This window comes from Eleginops maclovinus, chromosome 10 (genome assembly GCF_036324505.1).
Source record: "Eleginops maclovinus isolate JMC-PN-2008 ecotype Puerto Natales chromosome 10, JC_Emac_rtc_rv5, whole genome shotgun sequence".
Taxonomy (NCBI): domain Eukaryota; kingdom Metazoa; phylum Chordata; class Actinopteri; order Perciformes; family Eleginopidae; genus Eleginops; species Eleginops maclovinus.
Window position 1 is genome coordinate 2,925,902 of NC_086358.1, and position 21,946 is coordinate 2,947,847.

The 21,946-nt window shown below is 43.5% G+C and overlaps 1 protein-coding gene across 3 annotated transcripts; it reads left to right on the forward strand.

Moving 5' to 3' along the window:
- The first annotated feature begins 21 nt into the window (after positions 1-21).
- On the forward strand, positions 22-19,773 carry frmpd2 (FERM and PDZ domain containing 2). 3 transcript variants are annotated; one of them, XM_063892626.1, is made up of 30 exons: positions 22-277; positions 2,919-3,043; positions 3,157-3,314; positions 3,456-3,521; positions 3,621-3,800; positions 3,913-3,988; positions 8,798-8,885; positions 9,030-9,186; positions 9,271-9,342; positions 9,694-9,868; positions 10,043-10,175; positions 10,255-10,393; positions 10,502-10,654; positions 10,735-10,920; positions 11,066-11,225; positions 11,333-11,525; positions 11,593-11,681; positions 11,945-12,025; positions 12,106-12,213; positions 13,005-13,121; positions 13,618-13,799; positions 13,884-13,982; positions 14,832-14,925; positions 15,096-15,181; positions 15,984-16,179; positions 17,821-18,035; positions 18,490-18,556; positions 18,675-18,861; positions 19,125-19,201; positions 19,644-19,773. In XM_063892626.1, the coding sequence occupies exons 2-28, from the start codon at positions 2,923-2,925 to the stop codon at positions 18,710-18,712; spliced, it is 3,429 nt and encodes a 1,142-aa protein (XP_063748696.1). In that variant the 5' UTR covers positions 22-277; positions 2,919-2,922; the 3' UTR covers positions 18,713-18,861; positions 19,125-19,201; positions 19,644-19,773. The 3 variants fall into 3 exon arrangements, with proteins under 3 accessions (XP_063748696.1, XP_063748695.1, XP_063748697.1); XM_063892625.1 differs by having other exon boundaries at positions 2,922-3,043; XM_063892627.1 differs by lacking the exons at positions 17,821-18,035; positions 18,490-18,556; positions 18,675-18,861; positions 19,125-19,201; positions 19,644-19,773 and having other exon boundaries at positions 2,922-3,043; positions 15,984-16,692.
- The last annotated feature ends 2,173 nt before the right edge of the window (positions 19,774-21,946 follow it).

Consider the following 21,946-nt stretch of genomic DNA (forward strand, 5'->3'; position numbering starts at 1 on the left):
ATATTTGAAAATGAAGGGAATCGCAGGAACACACGTCACGTCATTAGTTGTGAGCAAATGATGTTACAGAGCTGATGTGTCCTTTGTGCGGAGACAATTGATCTGTCAATTAAGGAAATGACTGTGTGTTTGACCAGCTGCAATGACTGACAGTAGCACGAGGATAAAAGCGATGTGGTGGAACGGCAGCAGGGGATGTATGGGAGGAAGAAGGATTAGAGTGGTGGTTGTCTGAAGGAACTTAAGAAGAATCTCCTCAGATACCGGATGAAATAAGGTAGGCCTCGTTATGTCTTTAAACCCAGATATAATGTCTGTCTCAATTAAACACCTGTTGGCATTGACATGTTGTCAGGCACCTTACATAGGAGGACATAAGGTGCAGGATTTCTTATTTCACTCTGGGATGTAAACAATTCAATGAGACGAAGCCTAACTCTAACTCTCCTGTTACCATTTACTCACGTCACTGATAGAAGCTGAAAATTAGGGCAGATTTCTCTGGAAATATCGGGGGAAACAAACAACGCAAAATAACACTTATATTTGTTCAATACTACGTAAAAGCACTGTACATTTTACGTATTTATTTGGCATAACCATTGCCAAATGAACTGTAAAACTATTAGAATAACTACTTGCATTTCTTTGGACACTCATTTTATTCTATGTGATGTGAAAAATCCTTGACCGGTCATTTCTCATACAAGACACTTTGACCTGTCACAGCAGCACAAGCTTATGTTTATATAACATATAAATAATGAGTTAATTTGATTTAGCTGCTTTATTTTCGAGGTCCTGCTTTAATTAGATGCTTTAAGAAAACAGAGCTAGCTTCGACAACTGAAAAAGTCTGCTGTGGCCTTTGCTGATTGTGCTGCCAACACTTGACCCCAGGTTGTGTTAGGTGAATCAAATGAAGACATAACCTGATTAACAGACTTGGCAAACTGCAATGTAACCAGACATGCCTGTGTCTGTCTTAGGTTAATTTGGTGCTTGTGTCATAGGTCAGAGAGTCAAATAGACGCAAAGGGAGTCTAATCAGCACAAATGCTGTACACTCAATTCAATTAAAGCAAGAGGAAGTAGTTAAGTCATCGAGGTGAAGAAGAATAAGCCTTTCTATCTTCCAATTTGAGAAGGAACTAGGGAACCTCTGCCAAGACCCATGATGACTTCATATGCTCCTTGATTGGTCCCATTTCCCAAGATTGTTTGTTGTTCTTCGTACTTTACACGCCTTAAGTCTTAATGTTGACCAACATGGACATTTCAATAAATAGTTGTTTCTTGTTTAAAGCATTTTAACAACAATGTGATGTTGGTGTTTCCGAGAATTGGGCAAACTCTGGTTCTGAAAAGTGAAGCCTATACGGAAATGGACGATAAATCAGACCGGTGCTATTTTATGATGTTGGTCTGGTTCCGTGTGTTTCCGTCTTGGAAGTTAAAAGTTTATCATAACCTTTCTGGTCTCCTGAAAAAGTGTATTATCTCTCTCCTGTCTCTTCTGATTCCACAAATCAAAGATGGTGACGACCAAAACTCCAAACTTGAGGCTTAAAAAGTGACCTCACACTACGGCCACTCGTTATTTTTTACATGTGTTTCAGGCTTGAAAGGTCATTCACGTTTTACCAGCTGAAAAAAAAACCACTTTCCGGATTATTCCAACTCCAGCCGACGTTATTATGTAATCCTGTTGTCAGACAGACAAACAAGCCAGGTTGAAAAACATACCCTCCTTGTCAGAGGTAATCAGATGATGATGATGAGACGCTTCCTGGAGGAAACATCCGTACATTGATATGATTGTCAAACAATTTGTGAAAACTCAGGTTACAGAGAACCATGCTGATAGGTCAGAGGGTTATGTTAATCTGGTTATTCACTGTAGCCATACGCTCATGTCAGTGGTTTTGTTGTAAACAAATAAATACCACAACCCTCCAAGGCAATTTGTGTCATTGAGAGGACCAATATGTCTGGAAATGGTTGCCATCAACAAACATTTTGTCCACCATCTTACAAACACCAACAGAAAGGCATATTATGTATAAATACTTTGTGTTTTTTCACCACCTTTGAAACTAAAACTGCATCTTCTTTAGATCGTATAGTCTTTAAACGGGTCAAACTAAGAGTTACACCTCCTGTTTGAATGTGAAACTAGTTGTGGTTAGTAAAGATGGCGTTAAACTGGTGGGGAAAGCAATTAGCGGGAGAATTTGATGTGTTTCCAATTAGATCTAATGCCACTAAACCCTAAGCTCGTCTGTCTAAAACTCTGGCCTCTGACCTCCCACCGTAACGCAAACTTACTTAGTGGTGGGATTCTAGCCTGAGGAGAAATACAGCTTATTTAGAAATGACACTTTCCACAACATTCAAGATCCAGTAGGAGTATTATTTCCATCCACAGGTTCACTTGCACCAGGAATTTGGCTTCTCTTGCAATTGATTATCGCCCATTAAGTTTCATGTCTTTTTGGGAAGCTTCATCCATTTATTGTTCATGACAGCACCATCATTGCATCCTGTCACTGCATCCCAAAATAAATGAGTTTGAGCAGAGCATGACCATGTCTTTGCCTGGCTACCATTACCATTTCCATCACAGGAAAGTCTACACCCCCATGAATACACTTCAGTAACCACCAAATCTCTTTTTGGATAAAGCTGATTTGCATTGAAAGGAGCCAATTTGCACCAAATTTACCAACTTATTATTACCAACTGAAGTGCAAACAAGCAAAGGAGCACCAAAGATGGTATTCTTCAGCAGCACAGTTAGGTTTGTAATTCAAGCTTTGCAGGTGCTGATTTATCCATCTTATCTGTGCAGCAAGTGGTCACAAAAGCAATGCAATCCTTTTGTGAATTCGCCCTCCAATGTTTTGTGTGTATCCCAGCAGAATGGGTACATTTGTGACCCTGGCAGAAGTGTTGGAGGCCAGGGGATCACCACTGGATGAGGATGAGGTCTGGTGTCTGCTGCTTGCCATGACTGAGGCCTTACTGGACATTTCCAAAAAAGGTAACAACAGTTGTGCCATTTCCTCCCAATTCCCCCTCTTTACAGGGTGCAGGACTTTCAATAAATCAACATTCAAGAGCATCCAATCAGACTAAGTTTCTCTTTATGCGCAGGCAACATGTGCAGTGTGCTGAGCCCAGGCTCGGTGCTGCTGTCCGCCAATGGGAGTCTTGCCTTCAAGAGCTGTGCACGATACGAAGACGTGGCCTCCTTCACAGCTCCGGAGGTCCAGGCGGGTCACATTGCCTCCACCAGGACTGCAGCCGAAAAGGTTAGAAACCTTGGACTGGTTGAGAGGACATCTGCTTCAGAATATCTCAAGCTTTTGCCTGTTAACTATTCCAGAGATTGTGTGTAACCAAATCCATTTATAATGAATGTCTGACTCATTTCCTGGTGCTGCTGTCCTCAGATGGTTGTGTACTCACTGGGGATGACTCTTTATTGGTGTGTTGATTATCATCTACCTCAAAACCAGGTACCTTTCTCCCTCTTACATCCCTTTGCTCAAACTCATCCTTGCATATATTTGTGGTATTGCACGTCATCCATTTTGCTGTCTCTTGTTTGCCTCAAGCCGGTGCAGCTCAGTGCAGAGCTGGAGGGTTTGCTGCTGAGCATGTGCGAGGACGTGGTGGTCAGGCGGACCGAGCTGCTGACGGTGCAAGATACCTGCGAGATTCACCACAGGGCCGCGATGCTGCCTCCTCCAGAGAGGCTCATCCGGCAGCTGGTGGAAGATGTGTACAGGAACTCAGTGAGTGTTTGGAGGATGTTGGTTCGGTTTCAGCTGCTCAGATGAATTTATTCTGTTGAGTTTAATTGCTTTTTAAATGTTGGGCTTGAGCTGGAAAGTGATGTCTTTGCAGGCTGACCATGTGTCCATGGTGGAAAATGGATCAAGGCTAACAGACCGCAGTCAAATCGTCAGGGACAGATTACACAGTAAGAAACGTTCCTGGTTGCTACAGCATACTGCATATCTGCACTGTAAATTGTGTTCTTCTTTGAGATGTATATAGATATAAATATACTGTGAGTTCAACCCATCACATCTTGCATAAAGAAGTAAAGCGAACAGCCTATCAGAGACAGGGCAGATGGTCAAGCTTTCATGTCTGAGCTAGAAAGCAGCCTGTTACACAACACACAAAAAACACACTCAAAGAAAAACAACTCAAGTTAGCTTTCCTGCTTAAGTCTCCTTCCTATCAGGTTTCAAGGTTTCAAGGTTTCAAGGTTTTTTATTTGTCATATGCACAGCAGATACAGCGTATATGTTGGCAATGAAAATCTTATGTCGCGTGCTCCTCCAACAACTCAACATGCATGGTGCAAAAGATAAATAAAATAGTGCAAAAAGAGAGAAGAATATTTACAATATTAACAATAAAGATTTGAGGATGTGAAATATATACATATGTGGAATACATTGAAAGTATTTAAATACTTTACACTGTTGAATGAGGAGGTATGGACAGATGCATATATTATGTATAGCAGATGTATATGGCAGATATGTACAATATATAGATATGTGTACTATAAACAGATATGTAAGGCAGATGTGTATAATATATATGTATGTGTGTACTATAAACAGATGTGAGTAGACATTCACACAGCTCAGGAGTTCAGTAGTCTTATAGCCTGTGGTATAAAACTGTCTCTGAGTCTGGTGGTCTTGGTCCGGATGCTGCGGTACCGTCTGCCAGACGGCAGCAGACAGAACAGATTGTTGCTGGGGTGATGGGGGTCCTTTAATATCCTACCGGCCTTCTTCCTACACCGCTGGGTGTAGAGGTCCTCCATGGATGGCAGCTCCATCCTGGTGATGTGCTGAGCAGTTTTCACCACCCTCTGTAGAGTCTTACGGTTGAGGGCGGTGCAACTGCCATACCAGGCGGTGATGCAGCCAGTCAGGATACTCTCGATGGTGCACCTGTAGAAGTTGCAGAGTATCCTGGAGTCCATGTTGAACTTCCGCAGCCTGCGGAGGAAGAAGAGCCGCTGTCGAGCCGTCTTGGATATGACCCTGGTGTGATGTGTCCATGTCAGGTCCTCACTGATGTTTACCCCGAGGAACCTGAAGCTGCTGACTCTCTCCACAGGAGTCCCGTCGATGGTGATGGGTGTGTGTGCCTCTCTCTGCCTCTTCCTGTAGTCCACAATCAGCTCCTTTGTTTTGCTGACGTTGAGATGGAGGTTGTTGTCCTGGCACCAAGATGTCAGGGCTCTGACCTCCTCTCTGTACGCCGTCTCGTCGCCGTCTGTGATCAGGCCGATGACGGTCGTGTCGTCAGCAAACTTGATGATGGTGTTGGAGCTGTGTGTGGCCACGCAGTCGTGCGTGAACAGGGAGTAGAGGAGAGGGCTGAGCACACAACCCTGAGGGGCTCCGGTGTTGAGGGTCAAGGTGGAGGATGTGATGTTCCCCATCCGCACTGCCTGGGATCTGCCCGTCAGGAAGCTCATGATCCAGTCACAGAGGGCGCTGTTGAGCCCAAGGTCCCTGAGCTTAATGATGAGCTTGGAGGGCACAATGGTGTTGAATGCTGAACTGTAGTCAATGAACAGCATTCTCACATAAGTGTTCCTCTGGTCCAGGTGGGAGAGGGCAGTGTGGAGGGTGAGGGAGATGGCATCATCCGTGGACCTGTTTGCTCTGTAGGCAAACTGCAGGGGGTCCAGTGAGTCAGGGAGGGAGGAGGTGATAAAAGTTTTGACTAACCGCTCAAAGCACTTCATGATGATGGAGGTGAGTGCAACTGGGCGGTAGTCATTGAGGCAGATGGGTTTTGTCTTTTTGGGGACAGGGACAATGATGGACTCTTTAAAACATGTGGGGACTACAGACTGGAGCAGTGACCTATTGAAAATGTCTGTGAACACATCTGCCAGCTGAACTGCACACACCTTGAGAGCACGGCCAGGGATGCCATCAGGTCCTGGAGCCCTGTGTGTGTTGATCCTTTTCAGAGATCTACACACATCTGCACTGGTTAAAACCAGTGAGCAGGGATCCTGGGCCTTTTGTGCCTCCACAGCCGGGGGCTTCTCAAAGCGTGCATAAAATGTGTTCAGTTCATCTGGGAGAGATGCAGGCACTTCCTCAGCACCACTCGTTGACCTTTTGTAGTCTGTTATTGTTTTTAGTCCAGACCACATATTTCTGGCGTTGGAGCCCTTGTAGTTCGACTCCACCTTGTCCCTGTATTGTCTTTTCGCACTGCTAATAGCTCTCCGGAGTGCATACCTGGAATTCCTGTACTCATCCAAATCACCGCCGCTGTGCGCGATGGCCCGTGCTTTAAGTTTAGCTCGGACCTCGCCGTTTATCCAGGGCTTCTCATTTGGGAATGTCCGTACAGTAATCCGCGGCACGACGTCATCGATGCATTTGCCGATGTAGCAAATCACCGCGTCAGTGTGTGTGTTTATATCGTCCTCCTCAAACACACACCACTCCGTGATGCCAAAGCAGTGGCGGAGAGCAGAGTCAGACTGCTCGGACCAACGCTGCACTGTCCTTGTCACAGGTCGGTCCCTCTTCAGTCTCTGCCGGTAAACGGGGAGCAGAAGAAGAGATATGTGGTCTGACTTGCCGAAGGGGGGGCGGGGGAGGGCTTTATATCCATGCCGGGAAGGAGTGTAAACATGGTCCAGTGTATTTCCACCGCGCGTGGGGCAGCTGACGTGCTGATAGTATTTCGGCAGGACTTTCTTCATGTTGGCTCTGTTAAAATCCCCGGCCACAATAAATGCGGCCTCTGGCCGAGAAGTCTCTGTTCTGTCGATAATCCCATACAGCTCCTCCAGCGCTGTGTTGTTGTCAGCGTGCGGCGGAACATACACTGCTGTTAGAACAACAGATGTGAACTCCCTCGGCAGATAAAAAGGCCGGCATCCGATCATGATGTGCTCTAGGCTGGGAGAACAGTCCGAAGAAATGATCTCCACATCTGAGCACCAGTTGTTGTTAATCATGAAGCAGACACCTCCTCCCTTGCTCTTCCCTGAGTTTATTGTCCGGTCCTGGCGATGAATGGAGAATCCGTGTGGAGCAATGGCGGCGTCCGGTATCGTGGGGTCGAGCCAAGTCTCCGTGAAAACCAAAACATTACAGGTCTTAATGTCCCGTTGAAATGCCACCCTGCTACGGAGTTCGTCCAGCTTGTTATCCAGGGATTGGACATTTGCCAGAAGTAAACTCGGTAGAGGAGGCCTGTTTTCACGTTTCCTCAGCCTGACCAGGACCCCGGCCCGGGAACCTCGTGGTCTCTTCCTCCTGCGCTCCACAGGTAGAGCTCCAGCAGGTAAACACGGAGACTCTCCATTGTTTGCAGGTCGTCGTGGATTATTGCTGTCCACCAGCGACCTGATGTGTAAAAGTTGTTCTCTATCATATTGGATGATAGGGCTCGCTTGGGCGGTCTGCATGTTGCAAAAAAAGTTAAAAACAACCAACAAAGTAAAACAATAAAAACACTAAGATGTGGAGTTGTTGAGGAGCTCGAGACACGGCAGCCATCCTCGGCGCCATCTAGCTTCGCGCTAGAGTCACACAAACATCCACACAATGCCCTGCACCTTAGCTTGTTGAATGACAAGAAGGGGTGCTGAATGAAATGAGTTCAACATGCTTCTTTAATTTCATTACAAAGTGTAAGATTTCATAGCATTTTCATGTCTGTTACGCTGAAGGTGAAGCTACTGCCAGAACCTAGTTATCTTAGCTTAGCATAAAGACATGGAGCAGGAGGAAACAGCTAACCTTTGGCTCTGTCCAAACATGAAAGGCTGAACACTACTTATTTATAATCACATAAATCCCATTTAATAATCTGTACACAAATGGGAATGTGCAAATGAGAGATATCTACACTGGTAGTTAGCAGCACAGAGCAAAGACTGAACAGCTATTACTCTGTCCAAAGGTAACTAAATCTGCCTCCAAAGGACCTTTAAATCTCATTAATTAACACTTTATATCTTCTTTGTTAGAGCTGAACACAACCAGACGTGCGTAAAAGACACTGTGCCCAGCCAGGAAATAGTGACAGGCACATAATCCCATTGACCCATGTGTTCTTTTTTAGACATAATTAGACTAATATCTTAATTTGTGAGATTTAGAGGCGCGTGCAGGAAGATTTGTTTTAACTTTTGGACAGCACCAAAGCTAGCTGTTCCTGCCGTTTCTACTCCATGCGCTAAGCTAACCAGCTGCAGCCCCATGCACAGTATCTGAGATCATTCCGCTCGTCAGACGCAAAATCTCCTCTCACTTCCTCCCAGGACCAAACTCCGGACCTGGGGTGGGGGAGAGAGCCTTTCCCCCTCCCTCTGGAACTCACTCCCCAAAAACATCCGTGACTGCCCCGACTTCACCCTGTTTAAATCCCAGATCAAAACTCAGCTTTTCAAAACTGCTTTTAAACTGTAAATGAATGTTGTGTTTTAAATATATTAAGTGTGTTGTTTTAATCATGTGTTTATGAATTGTACCTCTGTAAAGTGTCTTTGAGTTTTTAGAAAAGCGATATATAAATAAAATGTGTTGTTATTGTTGTTGTTGTTGGGTGACGGCAACTGTCAGGAAGCTAGCTGCTAGCATTAGCATTACTCCTATATCAATGATAGGCTAGACATTTCCATCTTCCTGTGTTTAGTTTACGCTAAACTAAGCAACTGCTGTAGCTGCACATTTAGCTAATTCATGTAAATATTGAATACCATTGTATTTTTTTCCAGGAAACTCTTTTAGTAACTCAACATGGTCGCTGAAGAAGAAAATGTCCAGAACATTCTCCGGGGCGTCTTATCCATGCGAGCCTACCGGGTATGAAGCATTGCACACCTCGGTTTTGATATGCTGCTAACGCTCAGTGAATGAAATGAAATGTGGGACGTTTTTAGCCATCTTGTCATGATTGTCAGACCTTGTTTTTCTTCAGAATGAGAATCACAAACGTATTTTTCCCAGGCTTCCTTCGGGAGGTCGACACATGGACACCTACAGCAGCTGGCAGCAGCTGAACCGCAACCCCTGCAGTCCGTACATGGACGGCAATCGAATCGCGAACTCAAGATCCCTCGCACAGTTCCAGTCCACGACGAGTCTGAACGACAAGAAGCTGAAGGTGAGCCCAAAATATCGTGTGACATACAACTGGATTATAAAATGTTGGGATTAGGGAGTATAATATTTGTATGATCTGTTGTAGGAAATGGGTCCTGAGTTTATTAGGATGTTAGACGAGCCGCTGGTCGTCTTGGAGCTACCTGGATCCATCCTGGTGAGTTCCTTAAAATAGAAATTGAATATTGAGAGTTAGGTGTGTCAGTTGTAAACCACAAAGAGTAGTTGAGCTGTCAGGCACCTTGATCCATAGATTCATTTACAGTTTAAAGGTTAATTCAACAGGCAAAAGGAGGCTTTAGCCAACATGTAATCAACCAATTAAACTATTTGGAAAACAGCCAACTGCGATTGCGCGCTGACCTTCCATGATGACCTGAATAAATACCCAAATATCTACTAGTTAATGAGTGTTGGGCAATGGGAAGCTAACTAAACATACTCAGCAACAATCTCATTGTTTCTTTTGAATTAAATTCTGTCCTCCTTTCTTCTCTTCTTCTCGCAGTCAAAAAAAGGGAAGTCTCTGACCACCCAGAGAGAGCTGAGTGTGGTGATGCCAAACGGTCAGAGCATCCAGGTGAAGTGTGAGGTGAAATCCAGAGGAGGGGACGTCTTTGACATGATCGTGGCTCACTCCAACCTCGTGGAACATTTCTACTTTGGCCTTGCTTATATTGATGGTAAAGTGAATGTCTTTGTGAGGGGAAAAAAAAACATGATTTAGAAATAAAAAGGGACATACAAACAAACCACTAATGTACAAACCGGGACATGAAACAAAGATCAACAACTTGTATTGAACTTTATGTGGAAATTCATCACTTTCCTCTGTATTTTCTCTATTTTCTGGTCAGATAATGAGTTTTTCTTCGTGGACATTGACACCAAGATTTCCAAAGTTGCTCCAGATACCTGGAAGAAAGTGCCTATCACCACCTTCGTCCTTTTCCTCAGAGTAAAATTCTTTGTGAAGGACATTTCTAATTTGTAAGTATTTCTCTTTCTCATGTCTTGCCACCAAATGTTTGTTTCTAATCCCTTAAATACATGCCATCTTCTCTATCAGGCACAAACAGACCCGCCACCTGTATTACCTGCAGCTCAGGAGAGACCTTTTGGAGGACAGGCTGTCCTGCCATGAGGAGACCGCTCTGTACCTGGGAGCTCTGGCTCTGCAGACCGAGTGTGGAGACTGCATGCCTGAGGTTGTGCACCAAAAACATTTAAACATCTGCTTATCATTCGACTGACATAGAAATGGTGTAAGTGTCTGGTGCATGCTTCTCTGTAAGGTGTTGATCTGTTGTGTTCAGGTGTACGGTAGGAACTACTACCGCCCTGACCAGTATGTCTCCAAGAGCGTGCTGGAGAAACGTGCCTTGCCTTACATTCAGAAAGAGCTGCTACGACTTCACACCAACAACGCTCAGATGCTCGTCGATGAAGCAGAGCTCGATTTCCTCAAGGTAAAACAAAAAACTCATTGCTTTAACACTCTGTTAGTTTCATACCAAGCGTTTTTACACCCTTCTGTTTGTCCCTGTAGTTGTGTCAGCAGTTGCCTGAATACGGCGTGTTTTTCCACCGTGTGATGCGAGAGAAAAAGCCCTTAGAAGGAGAAATCATCCTTGGGGTTTGTGCCAAAGGAGTCATCGTCTACGAGGTTAAAGACGGCTGCCGATCCACCAGCCAGACTTTCTACTGGAGGGAGACAGCAACCATATCCTCCAATGTGAGTTATCTGATCCCAGAAGAATCAAACAACGACAGCTATAGCTTGTATTATAGCGATGTTGTGCATGAACCTTCCTTCTTATCATACCAAAACTGAGAAGAGCATTATCTTCACTTAACACCTTTCCTTCATGTTCCTGCAGAGGCGTAAGTTCACAGTCGAGAGCCGGGGCAGCAAGAAGAAGTACAACTTCATCACGGAGAGATCGAAGATAGCCACGTATCTGTGTAACCTCTGTTCCGCTCAACACAAGTTCAACAACGAGATGAACTCTCGCCAGCTCAGCCAAAACCTGGTCTCAGGTCAGTCCCTGCACCATGAATACTGCCAAAGCTGGCGTTTTATGATGTGACAACACTGACAGACTGTTTCAACTTCCTAAAGATAACTCTTTGCGTTTCACCTCCAGAGGAAAACACTGGGCGGTACTCGGAAGTGTCGCCCACTCAGAGCGGCCAACTCAAATCCGTCTCTTGTTCGGAAACGCCGCAGGACGACAGCGGTCTGACCACGCCTCAGGAGGAGTCCCTGATCAAGCTGTGTGATGACGTCACAGCCAGGATCGAGACCCGCATCAAACAGCAGCGCCTCAACGAGCAGAGGTGAGAGTTCATGCTTCTTCTTCTTCGTCCAAACAGACACTTACTGCTGTCGTTGTTTTTCGTGCAGTATCTACTCCAGCAGCCCCAGTCTGCGTTCCCCGGCCTGCTCTCTGAGGAGCGGATCTGATGCACCTTCATGCTCCCCTGCAGCCAAAGGTATGACCAAGGAAGCAACTGGGTGTACTTTAGGTAAAAACCAACACTGGCCTTCAGATATAATCACAGGTGTGATTTAGTTTCATGAATAATAACGCTGCTTTACAGCTTGATTGGTGGGTCAATGATGCATCTTCTATTTGATTAATGACTGCATCATTTTAGGATAAAGTTGCCAAAGACACAAAGACAAATAAATGGAATATAAAACCCTCTTGGGAAAGGTAACACGTTTCTATGTTATTCTCCTTTGTGTCTTACAGAAACCCCAACAAGAGTAAGGTCATCAACAGAGAGAGAAGTCATATGTGTTACTTTGAAGAAAGACCCTAAGCTTGGCCTTGGTAAGATGTTCAAGTCATAATTTTACAGAAAAATAGGTCCTTTTTTTAACTCAACACACCTGTGGTTAATGTTTCTACAGGTATTCTGATAGTGGGAGAGGACACTCTTGGCCATTACGACTTGGGCATCTTTGTTGCTTCCATTGTGCCTGGTGGTCCAGCTGATAAGGATGGACGCATCCGACCAGGTAGACCGTCATATCCTCATCAACGCTCTTTAATGTAGTTCAGCCTTTGAGTGTTTGGAAGGACTTTGCGTTTCCATTTTTTAATCAATCTTTGCAATTATCAGTTGTTCAATCAATCATTTCCCCCCCAAAAAACAATGGATGGATACCTGAACAGGTCAAAGACCCAGCTGCTAAAAGTGTCATCTTTTACCTATAAAATATCACTCAAATGACCCATACTGACCAGCAAGGTTTAAAATGAAAAGGAGACACAAAATAGCTACAGACAGATGCAAAACAGCTGCAAAGACACACAAAAAGAGGCAAACAATGACTACCAAGACATCTAAACATCAACAATTAGATGCAAAACATTTAAAGAGACACAAAACCACAGAAAGATTGGTAAATAAAAACAAAGAGATAAAAAAACAGTAACAAAAAGAGGCTAAAAAAATGATACTGTATGTTTGTCTTGCTCCTATGAGAGGTAGTGAGGCCTTTTTCTGTCTCTGTGTCCAGGGGCCCTTTTGCTTTATGATTTGCCTGTGTAAAAACACCACTTATTCAATTAGTGGATACCCCGTATTGGTGAAGACTCCTTATATATGTCCAATTATCTGGTTGACTTTTGTATTCATCCAAAATATTCCTAGTACAAACGAGGACAGACTAGTGGAGGTGAATGTGGGATTTTATCAGAGGCCTTTTAGGGTCACTTGTGGGGTCAGAGGAGGTGGTGGTCAGGTCTTCAGGGACTCCACAGTTACCGGACACCGGCACCCGCTCACTGTGACCTTTGCCTGCAGGAGGTCGCCTGATTTCTCTGAACCACATCAGCCTGGAGGGCGTCACCTTCAGCGAGGCAGCGGAGGTCATGCAGAGCAGCCCCGAGGAGGTGCAGCTCATTATCTCACAGCCAAAAGGTGCCCTGTGTGTGTGTGTGTGTGTGTGTGTGTGTGTGTGTGTGGTCACTGTGTGTGTGTGTAATGATCCTGTGGCTTTGACCTTCACCCTCTACTGATGCACCTGTTGTGAATTACTCACACGTACAAATTAGATTTCCTTTCTTTTTTTTTGTGCTGCAGTGACTTTTTTTCTATGGCTTTAAATGTAATTTGAAGCTCAGTCAAGCAGCTGTTAGCTTAGCCCAGCTTAGCCTAGCATAAAGACTAGAAATAGGGCGAAACAGCTAGCTTAGCTCTTTCTAAAGGTAGCAATACTCCTCTACTAGCCCCTTATCTTTAGCCACACTCACACATAGGTTTACAGTAGCTACTAAAATCTTCCCCTTTATGTTCAGTCTTTGTGCTGAGCTAACTGGCTTCTGGCTCTACCTTCTTACTGGGGTTAGCATAAGGTGAATTAGGGAGTTTTCTGAGGTGCAACATAGCTGAATCTCACTGTTGTTTCTATCCACAGTGAACCCCAGTCCCAACAGCGTTCGCTCTCCCATGTTTAGGAATTTGGAATCCCAGGCCCCGTCGATAACAGACGGCCGATCAGAAGAAGACGGTTTGGATGAGATAGTTTCTGTCATGATGGCGCCGAAGACCAGCAACAGGCTCAACGTCCCCCGGGAAGTACGACCCGTCGCTGCACAGGTACAATCATTCGTGATCGGTCTGTAGGTGTGTATGCAGTCAGAGAAGCAGGACAGAAGTAAAGTGGTTTCGGTGTGGTTTCAGGACAACTGCTGTCTGCCTCCCCCTCCGAACTGTGTGAGGCCGTTGGAGATGTCTGTGGAGCTCAGAAAGATCTCAGGAAGTCTGGGCATCAGCATCTCTGTGAGTTTGTGAATCATTTTGTTGAGATGTACATGCACTCTGGCTTTAAAAATGATGTTTTCTGCTTTAACTTCTCATTAAACTGGCTATAGAATAATGACATCATCTGCATTTAGATCCTGTAAGCTTTGCCTTAATTATGTATTTAATTTGATCTCCTGGGAAGAAATAAGGCTCGATATATGGCACAAAGCCCTGGAAAACAATAAGGCAGGGAGACTTGTGCAGTAATGCCAACTTTTGTCCAATGAAAGTAGCTAAAACTCACACCAAAAGTGGCCAAATAACATTGCCTCTCATTTGCAAAGCTTAGTGTGTTGAATGCACGTCTTGATTGTGCCCTAATGGTCTGAAAAAGCGGTTAAACTAGATGCTAATAATAGGCTTTTACGTAAAGGGCAAGTGATCCAAATGCATTGCGATAGTGTCAGCAACAATAATAGACTCCAGCTTGGAAACCCGACAGCTCAAAAGTCTATTGCCTCTTCTCAAGATACATTACTGTACTTTCAATTATTGCATTGACAGCATTGGTATAATTGGCAGGAAACCTTCTATTTTCTGGTCACAATATCTTGGTTTGCATCCATATATGGACCTGCATATCCTGTGTACGTCTAATGTGTTTACATGAGGAGAAAAGAGTCAGGTAGGGTAATTAGTACAGCAACTAATCTGGAGCAGTGAGTCAGAATGAGTCTGCTCGACGCAATCTGATTAACATCTGACAGGATTACAGAGGGAGAGAGTGGTTGTCCGTGTTACATCACTGCCTCACTGTAGTGAAACGGTGTGTTTGCTCTCCTCTATTAATATACTGTATTAAAGTTGTTGTCGTTAATGATTCAGGGTGGTGTGAACACTAATCTTCCCAATGGAGGACTGTACATAAGAAACCTTGTTCCAGGAGGGGCTGCAGAGAAAGATGGACGCCTACATTCAGGTAGCTCAATATCAAATCAAACAACGCTAATAATGGTACATTTGACCTGTTAACAGTCCGTTAAAGCCTCCCCAGTGAGGACAATTACCGACTGTTCTCAGTCCTTTTGCACTTTCTGAATTTCACGGTGAGGCTGACAGTTGATTTGCCTCTACCTCCCTGCTTTACAGGTGACAGACTGTTGGAGGTGGATGGGATTAACTTCCAGGGAATCACCTACCAGCAGGCTGTGGAGCATCTGAGCAAAACTGGGGAGGTAAAGGATGCAATGTGACAGATTTTGCAGGACAAAAAAAGCCCATTAGAGACACGCTTTTGCAGAATATATGTATAACTCACTAGGTACATACTCCAGTTTTGGTGCAACATCCCCATATTTTCAAGGACTACTTTCTTTTGGTGTCAAAGACAGAACAATTCATCCTGCTAGACACTGATTTAGCATTTTGTACAAGCACTGAACCCTAACATCTTTACCATAATGCATATTTTATGCTATATTTTATGCTTAATCTGTGTGATTGAGACATCTGGGTGTTGTTGTCGACTGTGCATTAGTATGCTGGATGTTTTTCCGTTCACTACCACAGTAGAGCAGAGCGAGCACAACTCTCTCTCTCTCTCTCTCTGTTGCTATTGTAGCTGAAGGCTAACCTCTAGGCATCTTCCAGCTCCAGTGTTTCATTTGCACCTAACATAATGTGACACATCTGTACAAACGATGCTAACAGCCTAATTATACAAGTTTATATGCTGATGATGTTGACAATTATCTACAAGATGGATTTGCACAACAGTGTTTGCACACATTTATGTTTCCCAGAGGGGGATTCCTCATCATTTTGAGTGAAATATCTCCAGAGCTATTGGTTGCATTGCCACACAATAGCATGCAGATGTTCAAAAAAAGCTCAAAGCCTTACAGTGTTGCTAGTTTAATTTGCTGCTCAAACTTATGTCTCCTACTGTTCTGTTGCAACAACCTATTTCCATTCTTCCCAACTACACCCGTCTCTCATCCTCTCTCTCGTTTTGTCTTTGCCTCGCTTCTTTTCCAGGTGGTAACCCTGGTGGTGGAGAGGGTGTCGATGAAGCTACCCAGGATTTCTATCCGCTCGGACACCACCAGCTGTGCATCCAATCAGAGCACCAGTCCGGCTACCAGCCCGCTCAGAACCAACAGCTGCTCGCCCACCAGCACCACCCAAAACACCAACTCCGACCGACCCCGGGATTACAGCTTTGTCACCGATGGTAGGAGAGTTAAAACTGAACCCCAAATTGCTCCAGATTGCCAATGGTTTGCAAGTGTGTGTGAAAGTTAGTCTACCTGCAGTTGCTTTTAAAGAGACAGCGCATTAAGTCACGAACACTACCGAGGAAGGATTCACATGCGAGGGCGTCCACTCTAATCTGTTCGGTGCTTTAATAGCCGAGCGCACTAGTCTGGCCGCTTCAAGGTGAACCTTCACACACTTCCTTCTCTTCATCCTGATCTTCCTTTCTGACCCTGACCTTCCCCCTCTTATCCCCTCTGCTGGCCTTTCTTATCCTTACTCCTGTCCTCTATATCTGTCGTCTTCCTCCTTCCTCTCACACAGGCAGGCAGATCAAACGTTTCAACATCAAGAGTCAATTTATTATCTTGGAACCCGTTAACATAAAAACAGCCAAGGTCTATTTATACCCAAACTTCCACTTATTCCTGTAAACACTTGTGTTGATGCGCACTGGATGTAGCTTCACATGTATTTGTGTCTAAAAAACACATTTCTCAAAATGGTGTTATAATACATTTTAATGTTGCTTTTTATCATGTCTACAGAAGAATGAAGAGGACACGCAAGTAATAATTTATTTATCTTGACTGTAAATGTTTTAAGATTTACTTTTAATGACAAAATAATCATTATCTGTGACAACCTTTAACATCATGTTAACCAAACTCAAACTAAAACAGTGTATTATGTAATAGAAACTCCTACATGAAGCAAAGTGCTGCAAGTTATATGAAAATATACGTATAACTCTCTGATAAATATAACATAATAAGATATACTCTTTTAATCCTAAATTGGGAAATATTTTGGTTGCAGCAGCATGCCAAACAAGTATTGCACATAATTAGAAATACAAATAAACAATTATACAATATAAACATCTCAAAATAAAAGATACAACAGAATTAAAAGACTGGAAATATAAAAGAAGACTGTGAAGATATAAATATGTAAACTATCTGACAAATAAAACACTATTCACGGAATATAGAAGTATGGTATCATTTACAGCTACAACTAGCCGCTAGTTAGCTTAGCTTAGCACAAAGAAAGGAGACAGCTAAACAGAAAGCTTGGCTGTGTCCAAATCTACTTACAACTCTGAAGTTTACTTATTCAAATGTAATATCTGATTTGTTAAATGTATCGTGGTTGACTGGTTTTATTTTTCTTTGTACAAAGCCAGGCTAGCTTCTTACCGTTTCTAGCTTTGATGCTATCAAGCGGCTAGCTAAGGCCTACGTCAACCCTGAGAGACTGAAGTGTTGCACCTTAGCCTCGTGTGGCTGAACTGAGTATTACACCAACAAGCACTTGTTTCACAGAAGAGAATCTTTTTAAGGAAACAAAAAGGTTATGATAGTTTCTTAAAACTGTGTGTGGTAAATCAAGTCACAGTTTAAAATCAATATTTCGAACTTTTTAAATCCTTTTTTCAAAATAAAAGATGATTTTCTGTTCTTTTTGGGGACGATTGTGCACCAGTGATACCATTTCTCTAAGGAAGAAAGGAAGCTACTGGACAAACCTTCCATTTAAAAAAACATTTAATGATTTGTGTCTTTTCTCTCCTTTTCCCTCGTCCACCTCCCCATTATCCCATTTCCTCCCTCAGACAACACCCAGGAAGTGACTCTGACCAGGAGTGCCAACGGTCTGGGCTTCAGCTTCCTGATGTGCGAGCTGGACCCCCCCACCCAGGACTTCAGCAGCCTGGTCCGGATAAAGGAGCTTTTCCCCGGGCAGCCGGCGCAGCAGTGCGGGAGGATGGAGGAGGGCGACGTGCTGCTGGCCATCAACGGGCAGTCCCTCAAAGAGCTGACCTACCCAGTATGTGCACATTATTAATCAGGTTTATTCATTAATTAATGACGTGCACTAATCTGCCCACTAATCCATGATTGCCTTATATGTAATGGACTTACTTTTCTCTATTGTACAGTGACGCATGACTGTAAAATCAGACACTGACGTCCAGCTTTAATAAGGCAGATGTGTTGCAGTAATTTAATTAAATGCAGTTATTGAATAACACTTTGAGACTGCACTGGTTCCTAAAGCTAGCTTACTTAAAGGGGTTCAGATTTCTGACCGTATTGCTGGTAAGTTGACTTTTTTAAGATGCATGGGTCTCACAGGACAATGCATATGATCTTTTAAAATGTGATGCACTGCTTTAGATTAAATTCTAAAGGCGTCTCGGATAAGATGCCACTTCAGGATTGTTTTGAATGCAAGACTTTTAAATCATACTTCTGTTAAAGGTTTTCTCTTCTCACTGCAGAGGGTGCTAAAGCTGTTCAAGACCTCTCCAGCTGAGGTTACACTGACTCTCAGCCGGCCTGCAAAAGGTACACACACACACACACACACAACACACACACACACACACACACACACACACACACACACACACACACACACACACGCAGCCACCTAATTTCCTCACTGTATGTGTGTTGTCTGCAGGGATCCTTCCCTCCATTGATCAGTTCACCGACACATGAGTGGTGTCACAGTGTGAAGCAGCACCAGCATCATGGAGATGTTCAGAAGCAACCCTGTGCTTCCTGATCAAACAGGAAGTGGTGATGGAGGCCGAGGAAAGACTGAACGATGAGGATGTTCTGATCTGATCTGATTTTACTGCTGAAAGGTCAGTGACGATCCACAGAGTACAGAACAAGAGAGGGGAAAGAGAACCTGATCTGAAGAGTGTTTGCATCTGGTTTTATGACTTATGCCATGATAGTTTGTATACATTCATCTAAAATACCTTCCTTACAAACTACAAATGTACCTTGAGATTAAAGTGCATGGGAAATTGTGTGTGAGGCTCGTGGCCGAAATGACGAAACAAGTTTTAGGATCTAAAGAAACACCGTCACAAACAAGTTATTTGTCTTGTCCATTTTCCAGGCATACTGAAGGAACAGTGGAACAAGTCGGACGCTGTATGTAGGGTGGATTTTTGGAAGCAACAGTTTAATAAAAATGTAAGTAACTGGATAATGAGAGTGAGAGTGCATCTCCTATCCAGAAATATAACCAAAAAAAGCACTTTGAATTCATTTCTATGCTACATTGAAGTTGATCTCCTTGCCACAAGGGAGCAGCATAGCACTAGAAGCTGCAACTCTCTCCTCTGCATTACATACAGTTATGAGAGGAATCATCAGTGCTCTAGTGTTTAATGCACTGTAAACATATTGATTCTAAAGGCAACATTTTATATACATCAATCGAAAAAAACTACAAGTTACTTCCAATTTCAAAGCGTAATTAAAAAATGTAAACTATTGAAGTTTATTTTCCAAAATGTCTTTTTTTAATTTACTTCTTCTTCTCTGTACCATTACTTAAATACATGTCTCACTCACTCTAATGAGTATTTAATTGAAACAAAGCTTAAGGTGTGTTTCTTTTCCTTCTCCACAGGAAATCTTTTTGTTGACAACAAAAGAAGAAGACGTTTGAGTTCAACTGTGTCGAACATATTGATATAAACGTTTCGAAGACACAAGAAGTCCACATGAAATGAAGAATATGTTGCATATCTTTAAAGGAGTAAATGCTATTCAATAAAAGGCATTCAAGCTTTCTTTGTTGGCAGCTTTTTTCTATCTTTGAGGTAATTTAAGCTCACATTACGTTCAGAAACACAACAACAAAACAAAGTTTATCAAAAAACAAAAGCCATTAAACTCAATCTGACCTGAAAATGGATGATCCTGCAATAAACATTCATTAAAGTATATCTGACAAACCTGGCAGCACAACACACACACACACACACACACACGCACACACACACCTCCCTGGGTGAGGAGCCAGTAATGGCCCCTCGTAAATAAGGGTTCCTGTATTTCGGTGAAACCCAGTAGTGCATCTGGATCCCATCAGAGCTCGTGTTCCCTTTGCAAATGATCCCAAATGTTTCTAATTATGCCAGTGGAGTCGGCACGAGGCTGTGTGAGCGGTGTGTGTGTGTGTGTGTGTGTGTGTGTGTGTGTGTGTGTGTGTGTGTGTGTGTGTGTGTGTGTGTGTGTGTGATCGCTCTGACGGACACGCACACCCGTACTCTGGCCTCTGTGTATTCATGATGGTGGTAACGGAGTGGGACAGCACGGGCTCGACCTCTGCAGCCTCTGCTCCGGTCACTGCTCGACACGTGGTGATGAGTGACGAGGGAAAGATGGATTCGTCTCTTCCTGTCTTGTCTGCTGACATCGCCGTCTTCCTGCTGTGCTCAATTGCTTCAGTGGCTGAGGTTGCATGATGCAAAAAAACACCATGTGTGGAGAGTCTGCAGCGGGAGAGAGTTATGGATCTGAACTACAAACAGCTTCCTCACATTTGGAGTACGCCAGGCATTCAGTATGCACGACCTGCATCATGTTGAATACATGTTAACTGTTTAAATCTAAGGCTGTGCGTGACCCTTTTCACCCTGAATTCAGCATAGAAACCGTGCAAGTGTGAATGTTTGTGTGTGTTTTAAAACCTTGCGTGACTGCAAACACCAGGGAACATTTCATTACCATCATGGGGGACTTCACTATTGACATGCTGGAATCAAGCCACTGTTAGCTCTGCCAGGTGTTGTGTGAGACGGCAACAAAGAGCAGGATCTTTGTTTTATTTTATTGTTAAATTAGAAAAAATCTCTTGTTTGTGGAGGATGCTATTCACAGCCAATCCAGTGCCTCTGTAGAGATTTTAAAGTCATTTTATCAAAGTTTTCTGGGATTAATTATCAGAATTACTCATTATTAATCCTTCCTTTATATTGGCATCATTTCTTAGCATTCAGATGTATTAGTAATCCATCTTGCATAATTGGCTGTACTCATTTAAACTGTATTCATCTATATTTTTTTATATTAACAATGTGTTAAGTATAATGTGAAAGGGATCACTTCTTATAATCAAGCCCCAAATAATGACTCCCAAATGCTACAAATCCCCCCTCAGATCTACGGAGCATTTCATCATCTTTTAGCTTCCTGTTTTGCCCAACAATTGTACTGTTTTAGTCCAGTCCCTCTGCTCAACCACAACCAAAATAATACAAAATACTTAGACCCTAGTCTGGGCCCTATGGCACAAAAACTACAAGTTGGTTATCTCCTACAGCGGGAGGGTTATTGTGATTGCCAGCAAGTGAAAGCCATCCCCAGATGCATTCACATTTTGGAAAATGCTTTTTTAGCTTTGATATATTTGCACTTTTTGGGCGTTTTTGGTCCCTTGTCCCTCATTTTCCTTTTGGGTGCATGCAAATCAAATGTTGTGGCCCAGAAATGTCAATGCAAAATGAAAAGAAAACCATAAAACGCAGAAGTCAGTGTCTCCACAGCTTCAGACGCTGCTGTGCCCTTGCAGTATGTCCTCAGTGATGATTGAGAGGGGTTATTTCTGTATAGGTCGTTTTTATTTCAAGGAAAATCCTACTCATTGTACCTTTTAGCTCACGAAATGTCACAGACAAACTTTGGACGCTCGTGCAGGGTGTGACAATTTTCCCGCCCACATGCTGTGTTAAATGGTACTGTGCATTGTGCTGTCTACAAAGAACAGCATTATACAGAAACTGGAACCCGACGAGTGGTATAACCTCGTCTTCTACGTGATGAGAGGTCGGAGAACGTGACACATGAGAATCTGGCTCCTAAAAGCATTAAAGCAGCGTCTCCGGCACACAGTTTGGATAAACAGTCACGTGCTACAGCTCCATGACC